The sequence below is a fragment of the Cydia fagiglandana genome, chromosome 14 (assembly GCF_963556715.1).
Source record: "Cydia fagiglandana chromosome 14, ilCydFagi1.1, whole genome shotgun sequence".
Lineage (NCBI taxonomy): Eukaryota > Metazoa > Arthropoda > Insecta > Lepidoptera > Tortricidae > Cydia > Cydia fagiglandana.
In genome coordinates this window covers 3,631,199-3,654,610 of record NC_085945.1, presented here as the reverse complement: position 1 = coordinate 3,654,610, position 23,412 = coordinate 3,631,199, and the positions used below count along the sequence as shown (strand labels likewise).

Here is a 23,412-nt window from a genome sequence, read left to right as displayed (position 1 = left end):
TCTTCTGAAAGTTTACATTTGGTTTGATGGTAAACTCACTATACAGGGTGGCTAAAAAATAACTGCATTCCCGTTGTCAGGGAGGTTTTGGGATTATATTGAGCAACTTTTACCATGGAACGAACCCCGTATATATTACTAATTGTTTTTATACATGTACACGTACAGATGTAGTACAGTATAATTGTTTTCCATCGTACTTTTTCGGAAACGTTCTTATTTGTCACTGCTACTACGATGGAAAATAATTATGCATTACATCTGTATATGTATGTACATGTATGTTTATGTTTCTTGCCGAAAACAGGTAGCTTTTTTAGCTGTGGCGCTACAGAGTAGGCTTGTAATCTCGGTATCAATGTGACTTCCATTTTGTTTGTTTTTTTTATTATTTTATAAAAATACATTACTCTGGACTCGTTATTGGCCCACTTCGTTTTTGAATGGCGTTGCCCTATAACGGAAATTTATAAAAAATAATTTACCAAGGAGTCGTTTGGAAATATAATACAAAAGATGGCAGTAGTTATCAGTCAAAACAACAGGTTTGAACAAAATACTGTACATTTTAAGAAAAATACTGGATATAAAACATTTTATGGGTCATTAATTCATTAAATTTAAATTTGTAAATTACACTTGTTTTTAGATTTGGGTATTTTCACGTTATATCCACTCAGACTCACGAGCTATTTCGATCCTAATTTCTATACATTTTTCGTTCCTTCAAAGTGTATGAGAAGAAATACATTTTGGGACACTTATTTTTTTTATTCTGACTAGAAATAACGTAACAATTACCAAAACCAAAAAAGTGTAGTATACAACGTTAAATACCTATAATGACCCTAGTATGACTGTTATAAACATTTATTTTATTGCAGTTCAATGTACTAAAGGTTTCCAAATTTCGATGTTTCAGTGAGAAGACTAGTTCAAAATGCAAGTCCTAGATAAACGTTTAATATCAAGAACCCGAATCTCTAATATTAAAATTTGAATCTTACATCTCATATAAATAAAGTCCAATTTACAAAATCAGATCATACACAATCACATTCAACCTTAGCTTGTAGACCCGCTCGTAATATTAGCTTATCTCCCTGCTTTGTCCATACAAAAATGAGCTTACCATTTCCTTACATGCTACACGGACTACAGGGAATCTTACAATCTTACAAAAAGTTTATCATGCTAGGGTAATTCGCCAGTAGATGGCCACCGACCAATTACTGGCCACCCTTAACTAAAATGAATTCTATTCACCTATAAACAGAAGTCATTTTAGTATAAAGTGCCTTAATTGAAGGCTGGCCAGTTATTGAAACCTCATACTAAAATGAATTATGTTTATAGGTGAATAGAATTCATTTTTAGTTTAGGATTAAGCCAGTTATTGGCTAGTGGCCAGTTACTGACGAATTACCCTATGTCGATTCAAAGTACTGGTATTTTATTTATTTATTTGCGACGCATGATGATACACTGATCACCATGCTGTAAAAGTGCATATCCATTTATTAATTATGTATGTCCATTCAAATAGTGTGTATGCATTTTTGCAGCACCCTCTACTTGCTATGAGGATTATGATGTTCAGTTGACAGTGTAGAGTTGTAGACGATGGTACCGTCACCCTCCGCAATTGTTTGGCCATTTAGGGTTCTAGCTAAATTGGTTGTTCATACTTACACTATACACGGTGTAACATGAGGAAACCGAATAATTTTAACCACGCATTTCTGAGGTCGAAAGAAGTAAAAAATGTAATATCAGTTAAGGTCAATTTCGCAAAAAAAAATTTTTTTTGTTTTGTTTTTTTCAAGTTTTTAAATGTATTTGTACTTAAAAAATAAATGTTATTGGTAAACTTGTCGCTTGATTTTTAAATTTTTTTCGTAAAACCCACTTTTTGCAAAGTGTTACTTGTCACTTTTTGACATCTATCGATAAGGATATTTACTATTTAGACTACGTCCCATAGCAGCAACATCACCATCAAAAAGGCCTTTTACACTATGTAACAATAAAAACTTGTTATTTTTTTAAATTAATAATATCTCTGAAACTAGGCGAAATTCAAAAAAGTTTATTGGACATTTTTGTCTCTATATATGATCAGGAATACGCTGTTAAAATTATTCGGTTTCCTCATGTTACACCGTGTTGAATTTCCAATTTAGCAAGAACCCTAAATGGCATAACAATCCCGTGTGGTGACTGTACATACCATTTAATTAGTAGACAGCTACTTGAGTCTTCTAGCGAATATTCGAGAAGATCCCTAATTACATCAACATCCAACGTTTCTGAAGTTAACACTTTGAATACCTAACAAACTCATTGTCAACCTTATATCTTAGTCTTAAAAGTGCATTTCACATTGACAATGTTTAGTGTCATTCGTAAGAGTTAAGTTTGAAATATCTCGTCTGAATTGAATGATAATCGGTTACCTGATTTACTATCACGCAATTATGACGTTTCATATTGTAAAATGCACCTTAATGGGTTACGTTAAGGTCCAATTTTTTGTCACCATAATTCTACATTATCGTGTATGTGTTTCAAATACGAACGTACTTGTAATTTAATTAAATAAAACTGAGTGAGCTAAAATGTTGAGATCTGTACCTAATATAATATATAATAGGGTAATCCCTATGGTACTTAATATCGGTATCCATGCTGCCTACTTTTATGAATATTTTATTATTTTGTCCGGGTAGCTTCAGTCGTCCATAGCGTAACACATTAAGGACCATTTGAGCGTGGTTACTGGTTACATTACAAACCGCACATGTTTCACATTTTCATATTCAACAATATAGCGTCGCGATTCCGAACCTACTGAGCGTGGTGTGTATGGGCCTACGTCAGTCCTGAGGCGAAGTTTGGATGAACGAGACAGAAAATGCCTTTGTACCTTAACGAAATACATTAAGGATCAATTGTGATTGACAGTTACACTGTTATATTATTAATACAGCGTCCTGAACCGAGTGGGCGTGGTGTGTATGGGTACACTACATCAGTCCTGCGGCTAAGGTTGGAGGAACGAGGCCGGGAAGAGTCCTATGCATCGCGTCCGCAACAAAATACCTTTGTACCTTAACGTAATACATTAAGGGTCATTTCTTATTGATAGTCACATTACATACCGCACCTTTATTACTCTTTTGTATTAATACAGGGTCCCGAACTGACTGGCTGTTGTGTGTGTGGGCCTGCGTCAGTCCTAATGACGATGACGGTTGGACGAACGAAGCAGGAAAGAGTTTTGTCCGTCCGGTCCGCAACAAAATACCTTTGTACCTTAACGTAAACCATTAAGGGTCATTTCTTATTCATCGTTACATGTTACATTTTTTGTATTAATAGAGCGTCCCGAACCGAGTGGGCGTGGTGTGTGCAGGCCTGCGTCAGTCCTGCGGCGAGGGCTGCACGAAGGAGGCCGGGAAGAGGCCGGTGCGGCCGGTGCGCTGCAGCGTGCCCTTGTACCAGCCGTCGCCGCGCTTCTTGGAGACCAGCACGATGTCGTCAACCTTCAGCTCCAGCTCGTACTCCGAGTTCGGCGGGTACGGGACTATGCAGCGAAATCTGGAATAGAGTATTTTCCTATTAGTCAAATCAGTTATTTTTATAGAGCTGTCAAAACAATATGCTAATATGGAATTTATATGAAACATTACATCGTGACGTCACTGTCAACTCACCTCCTTTTTATATTTCTATCCGATTTATTAAATAGAACTCCTATCTGTGTTTTTCTAATAATTATCTGGTGCTCTATTTCATGCATGGTGTAAAAAAAAAATACAGTAGAATACCCTATGGGGGGAATGTGTTTTTAGGTTTGTTAGGAAGTTCAGAATGTTATAGCTATATTCGATTGCGAGAAAGATCATCAAATATATTCTTACACAGATTGACTAAGCCCCACGATAAGCTCAAGAAGGCTTGTGTTGTGGGTACTCAGACAACGATATATACATATAATATATAAATACTTAAATACATAGAAAACAACCATGACTCAGGAACAAATATCTGTATCATCATACAAATAAATGCCCTTACCAGGATTCGAACCCGGGACCGTCGGCTTCATAGGCAGGATCACTACCCACTATGCCAGACCGGTCGTCTGTTTCGGGAATGTTCTTTTAGGTTTGTTAGAAAGTTCAGAATGTTATAGCTATATTCGATTGCGAGAAAGATCATCAAATATATACACATAATGGCTATTTTATCTTTATTAACCGCAGTTAAATAACATGAAATAGTTTTGTAATTGCACAGTACGAGTAAGTACTCTATCCCTGGGGGAATGGGCGCCCCGGTACGACCCGGCAGCTGTCTGGCTTGGGCTCTATTGGATATGGTCTAAAAATAGACACACAAGCATACAAACTTTACAAAAATAGCAGAAGAATAAAAACTTGCTCATTTATAAGGAATCATCAGACTATGCACACAGTGTCAGAGGTAGGGCGACATTTTTCATGGCTGTATAAGCCAATACGGGAGCGGCAAACACGACCACAAGCCAGCCAAGCAAGTCAGACAGGCCAGACAGGTGTAGTGTGCCCGAGGTTGGCTCGCTCACTAGCGAGTGTCTTAAACCAAGCGACATCTCTCATACTAGCCTTAACATTGAGATTGTGGTAGGTGCATACCGAATACATATACATATATATGGTTACAAATTACCTCTCTTTGACGGGCTGCGCGTGCCTGTCCCGCCGCGTAGCCGTCACGTCGAGCGACTGCGACTTGCGGTGCTGCGACTGCCACGGGCTCTCGGTGTTCACTCTACTGTTCATACGAGTATTTTATTACATTTTAGATTTACAATCGAAGAAAACACTTGATCGATCGTTATGCAGAAGTATTTATACCATTCAGACTCAGATTCAGGTACAAATATTTATTAATTAGCATGACAATTTCGAGAGAAATTTTCAGAAGTATATTTAAGCAGGCATTGTATATAATTCATATCTTTTACTCTACTGTAGAATAAATTTTGATTTTAACTGGGACAAAAAACCCAATTCCTCTTGTAACATAATAGGAGGCCTGCGCCCCTCAGTAAGTACGTCGCGCATAATATAGATATAGCAATAAATCACATTTCTTATAAGTACAAAAAGTAAGTTAAAGCACTTATATATATCTTTCTAAGGATATACGCACAAATGTGTCCGTCACAGATGTCAGACAGATGTCTGACATTATTTAAAGGAAAAACATAGATGTACCGACACATTTACCAGACAAATCTAACGTACATCATCTGTCCGCACATCTAATAATAAATAGAAAAATACGAATTCCCGATTTCGTATAAAGACCGGTTTAGACGCAACGAAACGTAGATTGTATAACTAAGCCGAGCTAAGTTGTAGTTTGGTGGGGTGAGGGTCTACGCGTGATGGTGATTTAGTGAAGTGCAAGAATAATGTGGTGATTGCAACACAAAACACACAAGCGAATAAAAGTTATTACATGTACAATTGTATATTGGCATTTTATTTAGGTGCCAGTTATATAGTCTGTCAAGCAAAATGTGTCAGCAGCAATGTACAGCAAAGTGAAGTAGGGCAACACTCAAACTCAACTCAACTCAAGCAGCAATGAACATCGAACCAAAACATGTAATTATCAATTATCATAACCTCAAAATTTACAAATATTTACGATCAACGAGCACGATTGTACGTCGTAGGCACCTTAAATTTGCTTAGTTCATGCACAATCTTATTTTAATATATTGGTATTTAATAGCGACAGCTGAAATTTCTCCTCAAATGGCAACGATTCAGAATGTAAACAAACAAGATGGCTGTCACGATCCACATTCCACAGATAAAACACAGATGACACGCGGTTTTGGAATTATTCGAACACAGTGTTGCTAGCCCGCGATTTTACAAATATGCCGCCTTTCGCTACTGACAAGATTTGCTCGACCGAGTATATTTCAATTGTGACGTTCCACGGGTAAAGGAAGGTTGGCGGATAACGCGTTCGCTATTAATAACGACGATGCTACTAATGCTACGCGACTTAAGCGCCGACCGCTATAAGGTACCTTTACCTGTAGAAGGTCACAAAGGTTGAGAGTGGTACCTGAGGCGGTGGTCGTGCAGGACGCGCTCCTTGTGGCGGCGCTCGGCGGCGGCGCCCGCGCCCGCGCCGGCCGGCAGCGCGCGCAGCAGCTGCGACGGACACGACCCCGACCTACGCGTTAGTGACAAGGCGAGGATGAAGCGACCTCTAATTATCCTAAATTTTTTAAAATATATTTATAAATGGCCAACTGGTACTTTTATAATATAGCTATATGCGAAGAAAAATTGTTTAAAAAAGATAAATGTTTGCATCAAAAAGGCAGCCGCCATTATCGTGACGTCGTAATAACAGTAAAGAATCAATGGAAAGAAACGTCAAATGTGCACGCTTTTAATTGTTGTTACAAATTTATTTTTAATTTTTATTTATTTAATACTTGTTTCTGATGTAGTGACTGGCACCATTCCATTATTCAGTGAAATGATTTCAGAGATTTTATACTCACTGACACTTTAGGTTTTTTTTATAGGTTTATAACATAAAGAAACTCAAAACTCGCAATATCCTCGACTTGTCGTGGTTACAAACATGTGAAAACAAAACAAAAGTGACAGTGCCATGTTAGTTCCACAGACATATAGATCAAGACAGACACCACACATGTATAAAACACTATTCGAGTTTACCACAGACTGTTTTCTCAGTCATTATCATTACTAATTGATCGGGGGGGGGGGGGGGGGGGGGCTTAAGTCTAAAAAAATCGTGGCCCCGACATTGACAGCTGAAGAAAATGGCGCTTTACTGCGTTGAATTTTCACAAGCAAAGTTAACGCATAACGTAGCCGTAAAGCGCTATTTACAATTAGCTGTCAATTTGAAAGCACGGATTTGTCTAGGCTTTTCACAATTTTGCTAAGACCTAAAAATTAATCTCAGAGTATGACTGAGGAATAAAAACACAACCTGTATAATATGCAAGTTTTTCAAGAACGAAAAGCAGTGTCTATCTTGTTCTGTGGTTAGTTTTAACAAGCTTCCCATACTGGGTGCGTATACCTGTCACATGGAAACAGTGCAACACGATTGTCCACACAAATAGAATACCACAATGTTTAGAATCAAAGAACGAGTGGAATAATTCAGTCTCGGGCGAGACTCCAACTGGGATACCACCGCGCCTCTACCAATAGGGATGATGACACATGTTGAATTTTATAACAAAATCCAGTAAATTAGATGAGTAATTTATCACAATAATTCGGATAATAGAATAATATATGAAAATACTACAAAAATACAGGACCTGAAAGTTTCAAAATTTAAGGTTTTTTTTAAGATCTTTGGATAAGGGAAAAAAGTAAGGATAACATTCGATTCCTTACATTTTATCGAAAAAAAGATTGTATTTGTTGTACCGTGACGTCACGGTCACATATCGATTTGTTTGAAGCGTTTCGCGAGTGAAGTACGACTGTCGGACTTTGACTATCATTTCTGATTTTTGTATTGCTTTAATGCAATGGGTCCCATATAGACATTTGATCCTAAAAACAAACCTGATCGATTGCTACCATTAATGAAAATTTGTCATCTAGCCTATTGAGCTCAGCTCAATGGTATCCCTGCGCCATCGTTGCAACCGTAGCGGACGAAACGCTATTGTTTCTCTGTCGCACTTATATGGAAGAGTGATAAAGACACATTACCGTTTCGATTGACATTTTAGCTTGACGCCTCTGAATCGCGAGTTCTAGTCTGGCCCGAACAGCGCGTTTTTCAACTTTTTTTAATTCTTAGAACTGTTTGGTTCTAACTTATTGTTAATGTCGGATTGTCAATTAGTGATAATTTTATACTTAAGAACCGAAAGCGGTGTAACAATCGAGTTTCACACAACACAGTTTAGGACAAACACATGCTACCAACATAATGCACAAAATGCTCGGGACGATGAGAAGCCCTCTAGTGGAATGAATGGGGACTAATCGTAATATACCTCAGAGCAATGAAAATAGGTACAGTTTGTATAAAGAATACATAATATACGCAGTTTCACTGTTCTTCAATGTATTATCTTATCATCTATTATCCATTGTGTATATAATTAGGATATTTTTTAGATCACGTGGCAAACAAGCGGACGGCCTGCCTGTTGGGAAGCGGTCACTGCAGCCTATGCACGCCTGCAACCCCAGATGTTTCCTCATTTTCTTTCACGCAATCGCTACTTAAATGTTAAATGCCAACTCATGGTAACCGTATAGGTCACAATAACATGCTTGTAGTCGCTGCGCGCTGTTGACAATGCAGGTCATCTCTGTATTCTGACGTCCTTGAATACCAGACAGCTGGACTAGCCTTTTTCCTATAACCTTTTGACCGTCAAAAACAACTAAAGGCGTCGGAACTAGTCATGCCCACAGCGCCAAGAACACACAAGTGTTATGGCGTACGCTGTCAAAGTAACCTTCACCATTTCAAGTAAGGGTGGTAAATTGATCTGTCCAAAATCCTGGTCCAATGTCTGTGCGTCTCACTCTACCACTAAGGAAAATGTGAGACGCAAGACACATTGGACAAAGAAATTTACAGGTGGATTACAACTCTAAGGTTTACATTAGCGTGCCTGTGCCAGTGCCTTGGCGTGTGACTGACGTTTTTGTTTATGACCTAAAGGGGTTACAGATGTAGTGCATAATTGTTTTCCTTCGTATTGTGAAAATATGAAGGAGAACAATTATGCACGCACGAATATGTGTCTTGCTATTTCAGTCAGTCTCGATACAAAGAGTACTGAGGTTGAAAATGATGATGTTGACTGAAGTGGCATAACAAAGTTTCCGAGAATATACGAAGGGAAACAATGCTCTACATTTGTAACTGTTCTTTGTGTGTGTTACCTGACGTGTTGCGGCTGTAACCTGGTGGTGAGCGAGCACGAGGCGGCGTCCTCGAACACGGGGTTGTCCATACTGTAGCCGACGGGCGGCGGGGATTTGCACTTCTTCATGGCGGCCAGCCGCTTCATCAAGCTCACGCCGGTAGATATCGACTTTTCGCCTTTTTTGTCTTTGCTCTGAATGTGGGAATAGGGAATATTAGGCAAAGCTACACTAGCACATACAGTAAACAAACTTCATCGACATCATCAATGACACATCATGCGTCACTAGGTCAATCACATGGCCTACCGTGAAACACGACAATCGAAAGTTCGGTTTCTGCCTCTCTATCACTCTCTATCAATTTGGTGCATCACTGTCATAGTGAAAACTTGTCAACTGTTTAAGGCCTAGTTATGTATCAGTTACTCTATGGTTTACTAAACAAATTAGTGCTGCACTCTGGCGGCAGAATATTGTTATAATACTCCCAATTAGAATTGAATGAATAAATTATAAAATAGACACATCTGTTCAGCCACAAATCGTCAATTGGCAAGCAAAACTAATTTAATTACTACTATAAGTTCAGAGCTATATTGAATACTAAGGTAGAAAAAAAGTAAAAAAAAGGTTGACTGTTTAATTATTTCACTTAAACTACTCCGGTTAACCCATCTGTCAGATTATACGATTTTGGTATTAAGAAAAGGCAATAGGGTCGATATTTGCTGAGGATTTATCCGAGTTTGAAATATCTCTTTAGAAATTTGTAGAAGTTGCTGTTTACCTTGTCCGATTTGGGTGTGCTCTGCTGAATTTGGTTCTGAACTGCGGAACTCCAAGGGTAAGATAATGGTTGACCTGCGAAAATTATTATAAACATTAAGTTTCATCGAAGACAATTTCAAATTTTAAGTCATAGTATATATGCCGTAACAATATAGTCCCATTTACGTTGTAATTACCGAGATTCACTAAAGACGTGTTATTTACATATTTAGAGGTGTATTTACCCTAGGGCCAAAGGTGGGGGCATGACCTGGGGCGGCAAAACAGGGTTTTTTCCTTATATGAGATAAGTTATCATCACTTAATGGGGCGGCGAATCTAACTGGCCCGGGGCGCCAAATCCTTAAAATACGCCTCTGTCATATTTGAAGATGTGCTGCTATTTTTTTAAATGTTGTTTTTCAGATTATATGATGGTAATGCAATGACCAAACAAATAACTGTAACCCGGTCCAAGAAGTCGGGGAAGATAACACAAAAAGATTTCTGACATTGAGAATCTCGTTTTTCATATATGTAATTGGTAAAGTTTAGTCATAAGAAGTAAGTTAACCTTGAGCGAGTGGACTGTGCGCTCTGGGCGGCGCGTCGGGCGGCGCTAGTACGGCGGGCGCCGGCGTCGCCACCGGCTTCACTACCGCAGCCGGCGCAGCAACCTGACAATGCACACATATATTTATTACACTCATTAATAAAACTACACGTAATTTCCCGATCATCGGTTTTTAGCGAAAATAGGACCTCTATAGGTCGAGAACGAAATGGCCATTTACTTGAGACAATATGGCGAACCAGAGCGAAGCAAATGGGGCATTATCTATGAAAAGAGACCTTCGATATTAAACTTTCGTGAGACATATTTTAAATTGTTTATACGACAACGGTTTCACTCACTTGAATTTTAGTCGCTATTGGCCAATAGCCACCAATAGCGTCGAAAAATTCAAGTGAGTGAAACCGTTGTCGCATAAACAATTCAAAAGAGACCTTATTGTCAATTTATCACGAAATGGTCTCGCCTCAGCATAATACTGACCCGAAAGTCAGCGCTGATCTTCCGGCGAGACCGTTTGTGGGCCACGATCGCAGTCGTCCGACACGGCCCTATCGTAAGCTGAACGCACCTTTGCGGCAGCGACCGGCGCCATCTTGTCTAATGTCTATGGCAGTATGGCATCCGTCGGCCGCCCATTGTTTATGAGTCCCGAGCGAAACGCATGTTGGGGCGACCTCGCCTCGTAGTTAGACAAACTTCACGAGCATTGAAATTGAGAATTAAATGTGAATACCTGGGGCTTCTCGTGCTTGGACCTGGCGACGTAGTTCCCGGGGAACACGCCGGCGCGCTGCGAGCGCTCCGAGCGGCCCTTGTACCAGCCGTCGCGGCACCGCTCCGTCACTATGTAGACACCTGCAAATAATTATTCATATAAGGATATATGTTATACTCCATATGACCGCAAAAATACTTCTAAATCTATTAAAGTAAATGTAACACGTTAAGACATATATTTTCCTTTAAGATCAAAGTAGCAGCCTAGGTATTTATTTTGTTAGCGCAACGTCCACATCTCTCGCTCGACTAAAGCCAATTGTTACAATCGTCTCACGTTATGAGCTTCGCTTTACTTTCAGAGCGTTTATGAAGTGTCCTTGCTTTTTAATGCATTTTAACACAGTATGTATGTAGTGCTAAGTCCAAACCCTATGTAATGTATTTATAGATCTCACTACAATAGCACTAACCTCCCTTCTTCAGTTCCAACTCGTCTGGTTTCTGCGGCTTGTAGGGGTAGAGCGCCACGTAGGCGGCCGGCAGCGCTCGCTCGCCGCTCCTGCTGCGGCGGCGGCGACGCGGCTCCGGCTCGGCTTGGTCCAGTAAACTCGTCGCTAAGATTTCCGCCGAATGCCTGAAACGATCATATTGACATTTTATTTTTTACCCGTACTTGGAACAATCTTACAACAGGAATCTCAATTTTTTGACCCAAAGTTGTAACCCACATTGTAATTTTTATAACTGCGGACACTTTATTTTTAGGCATATTATTTTCGGGTCCAGTCCCCGCGAAGTTTACGGGCTGGATCCGTAAGATCTGTTAGATATATTAGAACTGTTATAAATTGTGACACTTGATTGTGATTTATGATGGATGATGATGATGGTGACGAATGTGAAAATGTTTTAGAGGATGGGCGGTATAAATTAATGGATTTATGTGCCGTTCAACTTTTTTAAACTGTTAATTATAGTGGTGGGTAGTTTACTGCGGGCACTATAACTGACCGGTCATCTTGATCATCGACTGTTCCGTTTTCTTTTCAAGAAACGAATTAAAACGGCTAACCAGCAGAGAATAATCGCGGCTCATAGTTTAAGGACTCCTAGGTTGGACAAAACGGCATTGTGACTTTAATTCTTAGATTGGTTCTAACATCTAACTGTCAAAACATCAAACTGCGCTAAAATTCATTCATTAACTATAGTGACATAAAAATACCACTCACCTGTTTTGCGTAGAATGGTTGGCCTGCAAATGCGACGACGGCGTCAGACTATGCCTCTTTTCTCTATGATGATGGTCTCTATGGTTCCTCGCCACCATATAGTTCCCGTCCTTCCCGTGAGATGGCGACAGAGCCGCCTGCAGCCCTATACCGAAGTTTAACAACGAATCCGGACCACTAGGCCGATTCAAAATCTTCGAAGAAGAAGGAGCGTCAAGTCGTGAAGGCTCAGAATTGCTTGGACCCTCCTGGCTATCGTTATGATTCGCTGTAGAATTACTGTTTGCAGATGCATTCAATTTTGGACTCTCAGCGGGCGGTAATGATACATTCAAAGAAGTATTCGTCGCGGTCGAGCTCTCGTTCAAACTTAGAACTCCCATAGAAGCGTTGAGAGACGAGTCAGGGTTTTCATTTTCTTCTTCAGTGGGATTTTGAGTCGTATTAGAAGCGATTACGGTTGCATTTCGCTCGGTATTGTTATCAGGGGAGCTTGGCAGGCTCGGTTCGGCGCTTTCACAAGTACTTTCGTTGGAGCTGGTATTAGGAGTTGTCGTTGAACTGACAACTGAGGCTGTATTCACGCTGGAACTTGAATCCGAACTGACGTTGTTCGCATTGAAGTTGGCTACAGATACTGGGAAATGTTCATGCGTTCTGACGTTTTGATATGTAGTATCAGCTTTGTGTACTGGCGTAGAGTTATAACTGTCATATTTGACTGTTCTGAGTCGATCATAATTTTCGCCTATCCTTGATACGCTTTGCATCATAGTGGCTTGTGATCCGTGCGTTTTGTTATGTACGTTGGTGAAATGTATTAGGTCTAGGGAGTGTTTGGTCTGAGCGGGTTCGAGTATGTTCCTGGGTGTGAGGGTGTGTGAGATGTGTTGTGGGGGGAGGATGTGTGGGGGGGAGTGGTAGTTGGGGTGGGAGTGGCTCATGGCCGGCATGTTTTGGTAGTTGCCGACGTTCGTGGTTGGCGTTGACATCGACATCGGTTGGTAGCGGTGGGAGTGCTGGAAACAACAAAAAGTATAGTTACTTTTAATTTTTTGATTTATCTTGTGTATTCGGTCGAGTTAACAACCAGCTTTACAAGCGAACGTTCCTTTATTTTAAAATTTACAAGACCGGTGCAAAAATGATTCATCATAGTTTTTGAATGCGCACGATCACATTTTATCCGCATCGACCATCGACCTATATTATAGTATGGATACATTTAACTGCTTAGAACTTTGAATAGTATTCTTCCTCGCATTGTCTTAGTTTTTGCCATGACTCATGGGAGCTTGGGGTCCGCTTGGCAACTAATCCCAAGAATTAGCGTAGGCAGTAGATTTTACGAAAGCGACTGCCGTATGATCTTCCAACCCAGAGGGAGTATTATTCGGATTAGTCAGATTTCCTCACGACGTTTTCCTTCACCGAAAAGCGACTAGTAAATATCAAATGATATTTCGTAAATAATTTCCGAAAAACTCATTGGTACAAGCCGGGGTTCGCACCCGCGACCTCCGGATTGAAAGTCGCGCGCTCTTACCGCCGCTCTTACGACAGCTATACTTAGGGGTCATCCATTAATTACGTCACACGTTTAGGGGGAGGGAGGGGGTCAAGAAAATGTGACATATTGTGACATGGGGGAGGGGGGAGACATAAACTTTGTGACGTCACTTTAACTTCATCAGTAACCGAAAATTTATTTAAATTATTTAGTTCGCTGTACATTTAAATAACAAGTTTTTAAAACGAAAATAGTTTTTAATCGTTTAATTTTCTTTCCTAAGCAGTTTTGGGTTATAAAATTACTAATATTTATATCGTCAAAAATATTTTGATAAAATATTAATAATACTTAGGTACTTACTTAATTCGATTTGGCGATTTCGTAGAAAAAATGTGACGTCACACTAGGGGGGGAGGGATTTGCCAAATGTGACCAAGTGTGACAAGGGGGGGGGGGGGGGGAGGTTGGTGTGACGTAATTAATGGATGACCCCTTATGACATAGAGCATTTAGTAACTGGAGATGTCATCGCTATCATTTTCTTTACGAAATAGTCAGCAGATTTTTGCGGTGGAGGGGACGTCAAATGTATTGCTATTTCTACATGATTTGTAGGTACGTAACGTACATTTGTATTTGGCTATTTAGCCATGTCAATCCATACCAAAGTTTGCACAAGTTTTTTCGGCAGAGGGGTAAGCTCTTAATAGCCACTCCAGTTATTAAATGCTCTAAGACTTATGAATAGTACTTAATAATAAAAGTATGAATACCTGCGCATGATGTCTATGTTCCGAATGGCCCGCCCTGGCGTGCTCGGGCAAGGGCGGTACGGGCCGATTCAAGGGCGTGCTGCAACAGACATCAACCAACAGTGTTATTTTTCGAACTGTCAATACGATTTTTCTATTATGGTATTTATATGAAACACTAGGATTATCTTGAGCAAATTTTACTATGGGACCAACCCCTAAATGAGGATAAAAAAAATTACCCTCCCATAGAAAATGGACCAGCCAAAATGTATGAAACAGCCAAATTTTCTTTTCGCGATTTCGGGGTTGATCCCATAGTAAAAGTTGCTCAATATAATACCAAAACCTCCCTGGCAACGGGAATGCACTTATTTTTGAGGCACTCTGTATAAGGGTCAATTAATAACTGTCAAACATCCATTTTTCAGCCACCGTGTATATTTTATTTACCTGTTAATGAGATGTCTCGCGGGCTGGTTGAGCTCCACGAAGGCGATGGGGAAGATCCCGACCCGCTGTTCTAGCTGACCCTCCGCCCAGTTCTCGTCCACTCGCCGGTGCACTGTTATTATCGCCCCACTCACGCTTACGTGGTCATGGCGTGAGTGAGAGAGATAGTGCTATAGTACCTGTTAATGAGATGTCTCGCGGGCTGGTTGAGCTCCACGAAGGCGATGGGGAAGATCCCGACCCGCTGTTCTAGCCGACCCTCCGCCCAGTTCTCGTCCACTCGCCGGTGCACTGTTATTATCGCCTCACTCACGCTTACGTGGTCATGGCGAGAGTGAGAGAGAGAGAGTGTGCTATAGTACCTGTTAATGAGATGTCTCGCGGGCTGGTTGAGCTCCACGAAGGCGATGGGAAAGATCCCGACCCGCTGTTCTAGCCGGCCCTCCGCCCAGTTCTCGTCCACTCGCCGGTGCACAGTTATTATCGCCTCACTCACGCTTACGTGGTCATGGCGAGAGTGAGAGAGAGAGAGTGCTATAGTACCTGTTAATGAGATGTCTCGCGGGCTGGTTGAGCTCCACGAAGGCGATGGGAAAGATCCCGACCCGCTGTTCTAGCCGGCCCTCCGCCCAGTTCTCGTCCACTCGCCGGTGCACTGTTATTATCGCCCCACTCACGCTTACGTGGTCATGGCGTGAGTGAGAGAGATAGTGCTATAGTACCTGTTAATGAGATGTCTCGCGGGCTGGTTGAGCTCCACGAAGGCGATGGGAAAGATCCCGACCCGCTGTTCTAGCCGGCCCTCCGCCCAGTTCTCGTCCACTCGCCGGTGCACTGTTATTATCGCCCCACTCACGCTTACGTGGTCATGGCGTGAGTGAGAGAGATAGTGCTATAGTACCTGTTAATGAGATGTCTCGCGGGCTGGTTGAGCTCCACGAAGGCGATGGGGAAGATCCCGACCCGCTGTTCTAGCCGACCCTCCGCCCAGTTCTCGTCCACTCGCCGGTGCACTGTTATTATCGCCTCACTCACGCTTACGTGGTCATGGCGAGAGTGAGAGAGAGAGAGTGCTATAGTACCTGTTAATGAGATGTCTCGCGGGCTGGTTGAGCTCCACGAAGGCGATGGGAAAGATCCCGACCCGCTGTTCTAGCCGGCCCTCCGCCCAGTTCTCGTCCACTCGCCGGTGCACTGTTATTATCGCCCCACTCACGCTTACGTGGTCATGGCGTGAGTGAGAGAGATAGTGCTATAGTACCTGTTAATGAGATGTCTCGCGGGCTGGTTGAGCTCCACGAAGGCGATGGGGAAGATCCCGACCCGCTGTTCTAGCCGACCCTCCGCCCAGTTCTCGTCCACTCGCCGGTGCACTGTTATTATCGCCTCACTCACGCTTACGTGGTCATGGCGAGAGTGAGAGAGAGAGAGTGCTATAGTACCTGTTAATGAGATGTCTCGCGGGCTGGTTGAGCTCCACGAAGGCGATGGGAAAGATCCCGACCCGCTGTTCTAGCCGACCCTCCGCCCAGTTCTCGTCCACTCGCCGGTGCACTGTTATTATCGCCCCTGCAAACATCATTCATGCATTTATTCCTTCAGTCTTTAAAATAGAGCTTCAAAGATCAACTTTTCAATATATGTAGTATCACATTTATGGCAACTTTTTTACGGAACTAAAATATTCATTATACAATTAAGGGCTAACACGGAACTTAACGAAAAATATCTAAATTATGAAACGAAATAATTAATTAATACAATACAAATACTCTTCAATGCACACCTCAAAAAAACAACGTTACCCTCCTTCTGACGTAGTCGGGTAAAAAGAAAACATTACAAAAGAAAACAGCGACACAAGTAGAGGTAACAACAGGCGGTATTATCAACAAAACTTCCGTGAGACACAGACATATTAAATATATTAAGAACGGGTCACTCACGTATTTTAAGTCGAAAAACACGTGATACGTGAAATACGTGAGTGACCCGTTCTTAATATATTTAATAGGCGGTATTATCGCTAAAAAGCTTCCAGACAACCTTTAGGTTAATCATTTCAATTCTGTTATTAATCAGTTGTCAATAATAAAGTTATTGGTACCTTTATCAAACGCTAAGCAGCCCTCTTCATCCGGCGCGGACATTCGGAAGTCGTACAGCGCTTTGCATAGCGCCGTCGGAACAGGGAGTGGGACTATCACCTGAAATTATAAATTCAATTGTGATTTATTGGTACAACGAAATAAAACAGTCAACGAAATAAACAGCGAGTCGGACTCGCGTTTCTAGGGTTCCGTACATAAGTCCGACTCACGCTTGACTGCACATTTGTAATAGGTTTTTATCTATATGTAAAGAACTATTTTGTATATTTTTCAAAATTTTAGACCCAGTAGTTTCGGAGATAAAGGGGGGGGGGGGGGGGTAATTGAAATAACTTCGAACCTATGTATTTTAAAATTATAAAAAAATATGCCCATCTTTGGGTCACTAATTTACTTATGTGCACCAAATTTCAACTTAATTGGTTCAGTAGTTTCCGAGAAAAAAGCCTGTGACAGACGGACAGACGCACGAGTGATCCTCTATAAACTATAAGGGTTCCGTTTTTTCCTTTTGAGGTACGGAACCCTAAAAATTGGCCTTAATCCCTTAATTGGATTTAGGATTTTTTATTGGTGCCCAGAAGGCGGGCCGCATTGCCCCGCTGGATAGCAATGCTGATGCGCTGTGCGAATATGGCCAGCCCTCTGGTGACCAGAAGCACACGCATGACTTATGGAGAGAAGGCGCTTTTTCAGTTCCTAACAAATTACTGACATGTCACACTGTCATAGAGACGACACGCGCTGTGTAGTGTGTGTAGCTACTACCGAGTGTGTGGCTTTAGCTTATCTATCCTCCTAAGGCCCAAGGTCCTACCTACAGTACTTACTCAGTTCGATGAAATTTAAATCATATTCAATTGGAACAGAGTCGCATTTGTTTTGTTTCGTTCAATTTTGAAACAAAACCAAAATCAACTCTGTTCCCTGCGCTAAAGGTTCAAATTTCAGTGGCGAATTCTGGATCTTTCATTTTTTTGGCTAGGCCTTAGGAGGCTATGGTCGTGCATGCAAAAGGACGTCAAGTTGTGTCAACCCTAATAATCGCTCGAAGCAATGCTGAGCGAACGGAGCCGAGTTTGCCCGAACGCACTCCTAGTATTAGTCATGGTACAGTACCTGTAGGTAAGTGATAGGGAAGACCCCGGTCCGGCCGGAGGTCTCTCCTTGGTACCAGAAGGCGTCCAGTTTCTTCTGCAGCAGTATTGTTTCGCCTTTCTTGAACGACAGGTCACTGGAATGTTACAAACAATATTATACACATTGTTAAATAACACAAATTAATGGTAAACAGAGTAGAATGTTAGTTTCATAGAACCTTCTTGCGGGTGAAAAATTGAATGATAAGGTGGGAATATACACCGAGCTTTGGCAGGCGTGGCTCACTCCGCGATTTCGTCGCTTTGCTACAGGTAGCTAAAACTCCATCCGTTCGACCCCAATTTTGGGGTTTGCCATAAGCCGCGCGTGGCGCTGTCGCCACCTAGCGGCCATATCTGTGCTGATCGTGACAGAAGCGTTTTGTTAGAGAGTGAGTCTTCTGTACCTAGTACTATTATTTATTCTGGGACTTTGGTAAAGCATTGTCACGGTATCTCAGAACTAATAAATGTTGAAATTAATTCAGGCAGTAACATTTTAGATTTGTTTCTAAAACTTGTCCGATGCATCCACTAGTTCCAAAAGATCAAGGAAAAACATACAACTTAGTTTAACTACCATTTCATATGTATCTCTCAGTTACTTAAAGGTTAGCTGTAAGAGATCCCTTAACGGGATAAGTTCGCCTTTATACACATTTATTGTATTCTCTCTGTGTTATGTACTTGTTTTGTGCAATAAAGTGTTTACTACTACTACTACAACTTTTCAGGATTTTCGTAAGGTTATTCTGTAGATAGGTTAGGTTAGGTTTGTTTTATGGCAATCCTGAAAAGTTACGCGTTTCTGAGAAAAACCAATTATGACTAACGAAAATTCGGACAAACAATACATTATGACTTAAAACTATTTGGGAAACAATAGAGACCGAATACAACGTCATTATTTAAAATATTTGATATACATTTTTTATTACATACACATTACAGTTCAGGCCTATAAAATGATTCATCTCTTTAATTGACGGCGTCCACGAAGCTTTACAATAATTAGCATGATTATTAGGATTGCCGGAAATGCTGGATGAGTCACCCAATTTATGACAATTTTTAAATGAACGTCAACACAATCAATAAGTCATTCCTATCTACCGCACACTGTCATTCAAATCTAACTAAACTTACTACGAGTATATATGTACTATATTTATATCGTGACTCAGATTATCTGTCGTGGGTTTTTACTAAAATATATGACTGGCATTTTACAATAGATTAGATAGGTATGTACTTTCCCTCAAAACGATATTTTTTCATTACGTAGGCTGCACTGAGAGAAAAGGATAATAAAAACACACTTAGAATTACAAAAATAAACTTAATCCGGGGACAAGGAGAGTCAACTAATAGGAACAAATTGACTTTTGCAATTTCTATTAGTTCTTGCAATTTCTATTATCTGTTTGTTGAAATTAGATTTAGGATTACTGAGCTGTTTGTAGAAATAAATAAACTTTACAGAAATAGTGAAACGTCTATAATTATTACTAAACTTCATTTTTCCCCCAGTACAGAACTGTTTTTTAATTCCTGGTTTAGTTTACTAATGATTTTTCTCTCAGTGTGCCCTGGAAGATTCGGGAACAATTGTATGACATGTATTATATCTTTTTAAAATCACTAGTTACTTTCAATTACCAATTTAGGCAAAAGTATCGTTATTTATGGAATGGAGAATTAAATATCAGAATGGAAATTGTATAACAAATCAATTTATACCCAAATTTCAATTGTTTCAATAAAATCGTACTTGGAACCTAAAATGCTCTAGTGCAGAAACGTATCATTTTCTGCACACCTTTTAGAACAACAATGACCCTCTTTCAGAGCATGAGAAATGATAAATTCTTTGGGTATCGGAATGAGTAAAGGCTTCGTCACACAGGCGCGTTTACCGGGCGGGGAGTAAGTGTAGCGCGCCGCTTTTACATATAAAACGCTCACGCCCGGAAAACCCGCCTGTGTGACAGAAACTTAAGAGTATTTACCCAGGTTCCTTGGATATGAAGTCGTAGAGCGCGCGACCGTGCGGCGGCAGCTGCTTGTCCCGGCTCTGACCGCTCTGCTGAGGCTGCCCCTGAAACAAACAAACAAAATATTAGGACTATCTTACATAAAAATACCTATATTTATTGACTAGAACGGGTCTAACGCGATATAATTGGGTACTTTCCTATACTTAAAATAAATTATTTCACACCGTGCACGAAATAAACCACCAGATAATTATTACAAAAACATAGATAGCGGTTATTTTTAAACATACTTAATTTATAATTAATAAATCGGATGGAAGTATAAAAAGTAGGTGAGTTGACTGTGACGTCACTACACAAGTTTTCATACAAAGTCCATATTAGCAAATCGATTTGACAGTTCTAAAAAAGAAGCTGATTTGACTAGTAGGAAAGTAGCTAATTGTGGTATGGAGTCCCGGCCCCGGCCAGAAGCCCGACTACACGCCGAGGTTCCAGCTTCGATCGCGTTAATACGTGCACTTCAACTGTTTTGTGGTGCGCGTGCCGCGACCGCTGCAGGGGACCATTGAGTGCTCCGACTTCTGGGCATAGGGTATCGTGTTTTGGAGGTTCCGGGGCTAACTGCCGAATCCGACACAAGACCAGATTATTCAACGAAGCCACGCCGTTTTGTCGACTATATAGTGTTTAGTTTCAAGTTTACGAAATATATGTTGGTATGTTAGTTTGTAAGGTATGTAGCTATCAGTGGCGGCGCGGCAAACATAGGCAAGCCGGGGCTAATTTGGCTTACATATTTCTTTTACAACTCTGCTCAAACGTCCAAAAACAGGCAAGCCGGCGGGAATCGGCCTTTATGGACGCGCCGCCACTGGTAGCTATGGGTCTTTGCTGCCTGATAATAAACTTTTTTTTCATAATTTCATTATTCCGTGACCACATCTAGATTCTAGCAACCCAGCTGAAATGTATCACAGGTTAGATGTCTTCTTTTAAGGTAATCTAATTTTGCACTTAAACAACGTCCTATTTTCCCTCGTCAGCCTATCATATTCAATATATGCATAGTACTAGTGACGCGCCCCGGCTTTGCACGAGTAAACCTTAACAAATTATACACTTAAACCTTCCTCAAGAATCACTTTATTAATAGGTGAAAACCGCATGAAAATCCGTTATGTAGTTTTTGAGTTTATCGCCAACATACAAACAGACAGACGCGGTGGGGGACTAGATACCTAGATCCTAGATGCAATCATGTCTAGGACACACATTAAGAGACAATCATGACTTCGCTGCCCCAGTAATAGTACAGGATACGACCAAGACCCGGATAATCCTCATACGAGACACGTCTACTATATCGCTACTTATGTCAATGAGCCATGCCCCATTCATGCTAAGTACTGCATTGAGTCATCGTCCGGTCGCATTTGTCAAAGGAATTTAAACCTTACCCAGTTATAATAAGGTTATATTCATCTGCCGTGACTACGTTACGTAAAGATTCATTTATAATGTTTATTTGAAAGATGTAAAACAAAAACAGAACGTTTCTCGAAGCCTCGATCGATTCTAGGGCTCTAGGGGAAGCCCGCCGAATGTTTGATATGAACAAGTAATTTTCGCAAACTCCAATATAACAAGTTGTTGCAAAAACGACTCTAGATCGTATGCCAAAGGTTTAAATTTGGTGGTGTGTGAATGTATGATATGAGGTTGCCACAATTATTTCGGTACATTGACTTGCAACGAACTAAATTGGTTGCTACATTTTAGCGGTTTCTGATAATTTAATGGTTTTGCTAAGAATATCTAACTTTAAAGCATTTTCGACATTCTTAATACCTAGCATACCTACTCTAATCGAAATGTATTAGATATTTCTGTACCGTTTTAATATTGAACAGCAATACTGACAATTGACAACAGACTTCATTGGCAATAAAGAAGAGCAAGAAACAAAAATCAAATTATAAAATTTTCATACTAATTGATTGCATATATGTGAGAAAACTTAACTTTTTTATTTACATTATAAATTACTTCCCACTGGCACAGAATAAATAATAGTACTACGTACGTACAGAAGACTCACTCTCTAACAAAACGCGTCTGTCACGATCAGCACAGATATGGCCGCTAGGTGGCGACAGCGCCACGCGTGGCTTATGGCAAACCCCAAAATTGGGGTCGAACGGATGGACTTTTAGCTACCTGTAGCAAAGCGACGAAATCGTGGAGTAAGCCACGCCTGCCACTGGGGAATTGTGATCTAACAGTTTTATATATGAAAATTGAAAACTATATCCTTTAACCTCATTTAAGTGTTAATAGAATTCATAAAAAAAACATTAATTAAAAGCGTGGCAGAATTGTGTGTTAAAATGCGACGCTAACTCGTGCCTACTAACTACGGTCACTTTTTTCTCAGATGGACACCTTATAAGTAGTTATAAGAAGACAATGATGATGAAATTGCAGATAATAATAATTAACATTGTCCGTCAAACTTTTTACCTTTGATTTGTAATGACAATGACATGACGTCATGTTTTTGTTGTAAGTCAATTGAATTATTGATCTGATGCAATGATTGTGTAACTGCATACCATAGACTTGCAAACCCGCACATTGCATCGTGTCAGATCTACTGCGTATTTATTACCGTTAGTTATAGGTAGAACAGATTGTTGCTTATCCCAGTTATTCCACTGGGTAGACTGATAACCTGGTAAAGGTCGCGGAAATCCGCTGGATGCGGGTGGCGCAAGACCGGTTATCGTGACACTCTCTGGGGGAGGCCTATGTCCAGCAGTGTCCTCTGGCTGATATGATGATGTTGATGATCCCAGTTATTCCACTTCCTTGCTTACTTAGTTGGTCGAGTAAAGAATTAAAACGTGCAAAAACATATTTGTATCTTGCCGTGCTGTGCAATGGCTTCCCAATATCTCCACTGAAGTCGGTTCAGTATATATGTGACATAATATGATATAGGATAGTCGTAAGTTCCCTTTCACTAGATGGCGTTTCCATAGCGCCGAAGAAGTCAATGACAATAGCCTAATGTAAAATATATGTGACGTTCCACGGCAAAAGGTACCTTATGGCGGCTAGCTGGCGCTTACATATTAGCATAGCGCCGCAATAATAATGGAGCTGGGTTAGTAACAGCGTA

The 23,412-nt window shown here is 40.7% G+C and overlaps 1 protein-coding gene across 1 annotated transcript in view; it reads right to left on the bottom strand.

Moving 5' to 3' along the window:
* Positions 1–3,420: 3,420 nt before the first annotated feature.
* LOC134670599 (E3 ubiquitin-protein ligase SH3RF3) overlaps positions 3,421–23,412 on the bottom strand; it is a 36,542-nt gene continuing 16,550 nt past the window's right edge. The window contains exons 3-16 of the mRNA XM_063528399.1: positions 20,241–20,329; positions 18,212–18,326; positions 17,089–17,188; positions 16,424–16,550; positions 14,550–14,628; positions 12,264–13,282; positions 11,502–11,665; positions 11,045–11,166; positions 10,309–10,411; positions 9,754–9,827; positions 8,982–9,157; positions 6,136–6,246; positions 4,714–4,818; positions 3,421–3,600 (exon numbers count right to left, since the gene is read on the bottom strand). Of these exons, the coding sequence (XP_063384469.1) occupies positions 3,423–3,600; positions 4,714–4,818; positions 6,136–6,246; positions 8,982–9,157; positions 9,754–9,827; positions 10,309–10,411; positions 11,045–11,166; positions 11,502–11,665; positions 12,264–13,282; positions 14,550–14,628; positions 16,424–16,550; positions 17,089–17,188; positions 18,212–18,326; positions 20,241–20,329 (2,562 nt within the window). The 3' untranslated portion in view covers positions 3,421–3,422. The remainder of the gene's footprint in view (positions 3,601–4,713; positions 4,819–6,135; positions 6,247–8,981; positions 9,158–9,753; positions 9,828–10,308; positions 10,412–11,044; positions 11,167–11,501; positions 11,666–12,263; positions 13,283–14,549; positions 14,629–16,423; positions 16,551–17,088; positions 17,189–18,211; positions 18,327–20,240; positions 20,330–23,412) is intronic.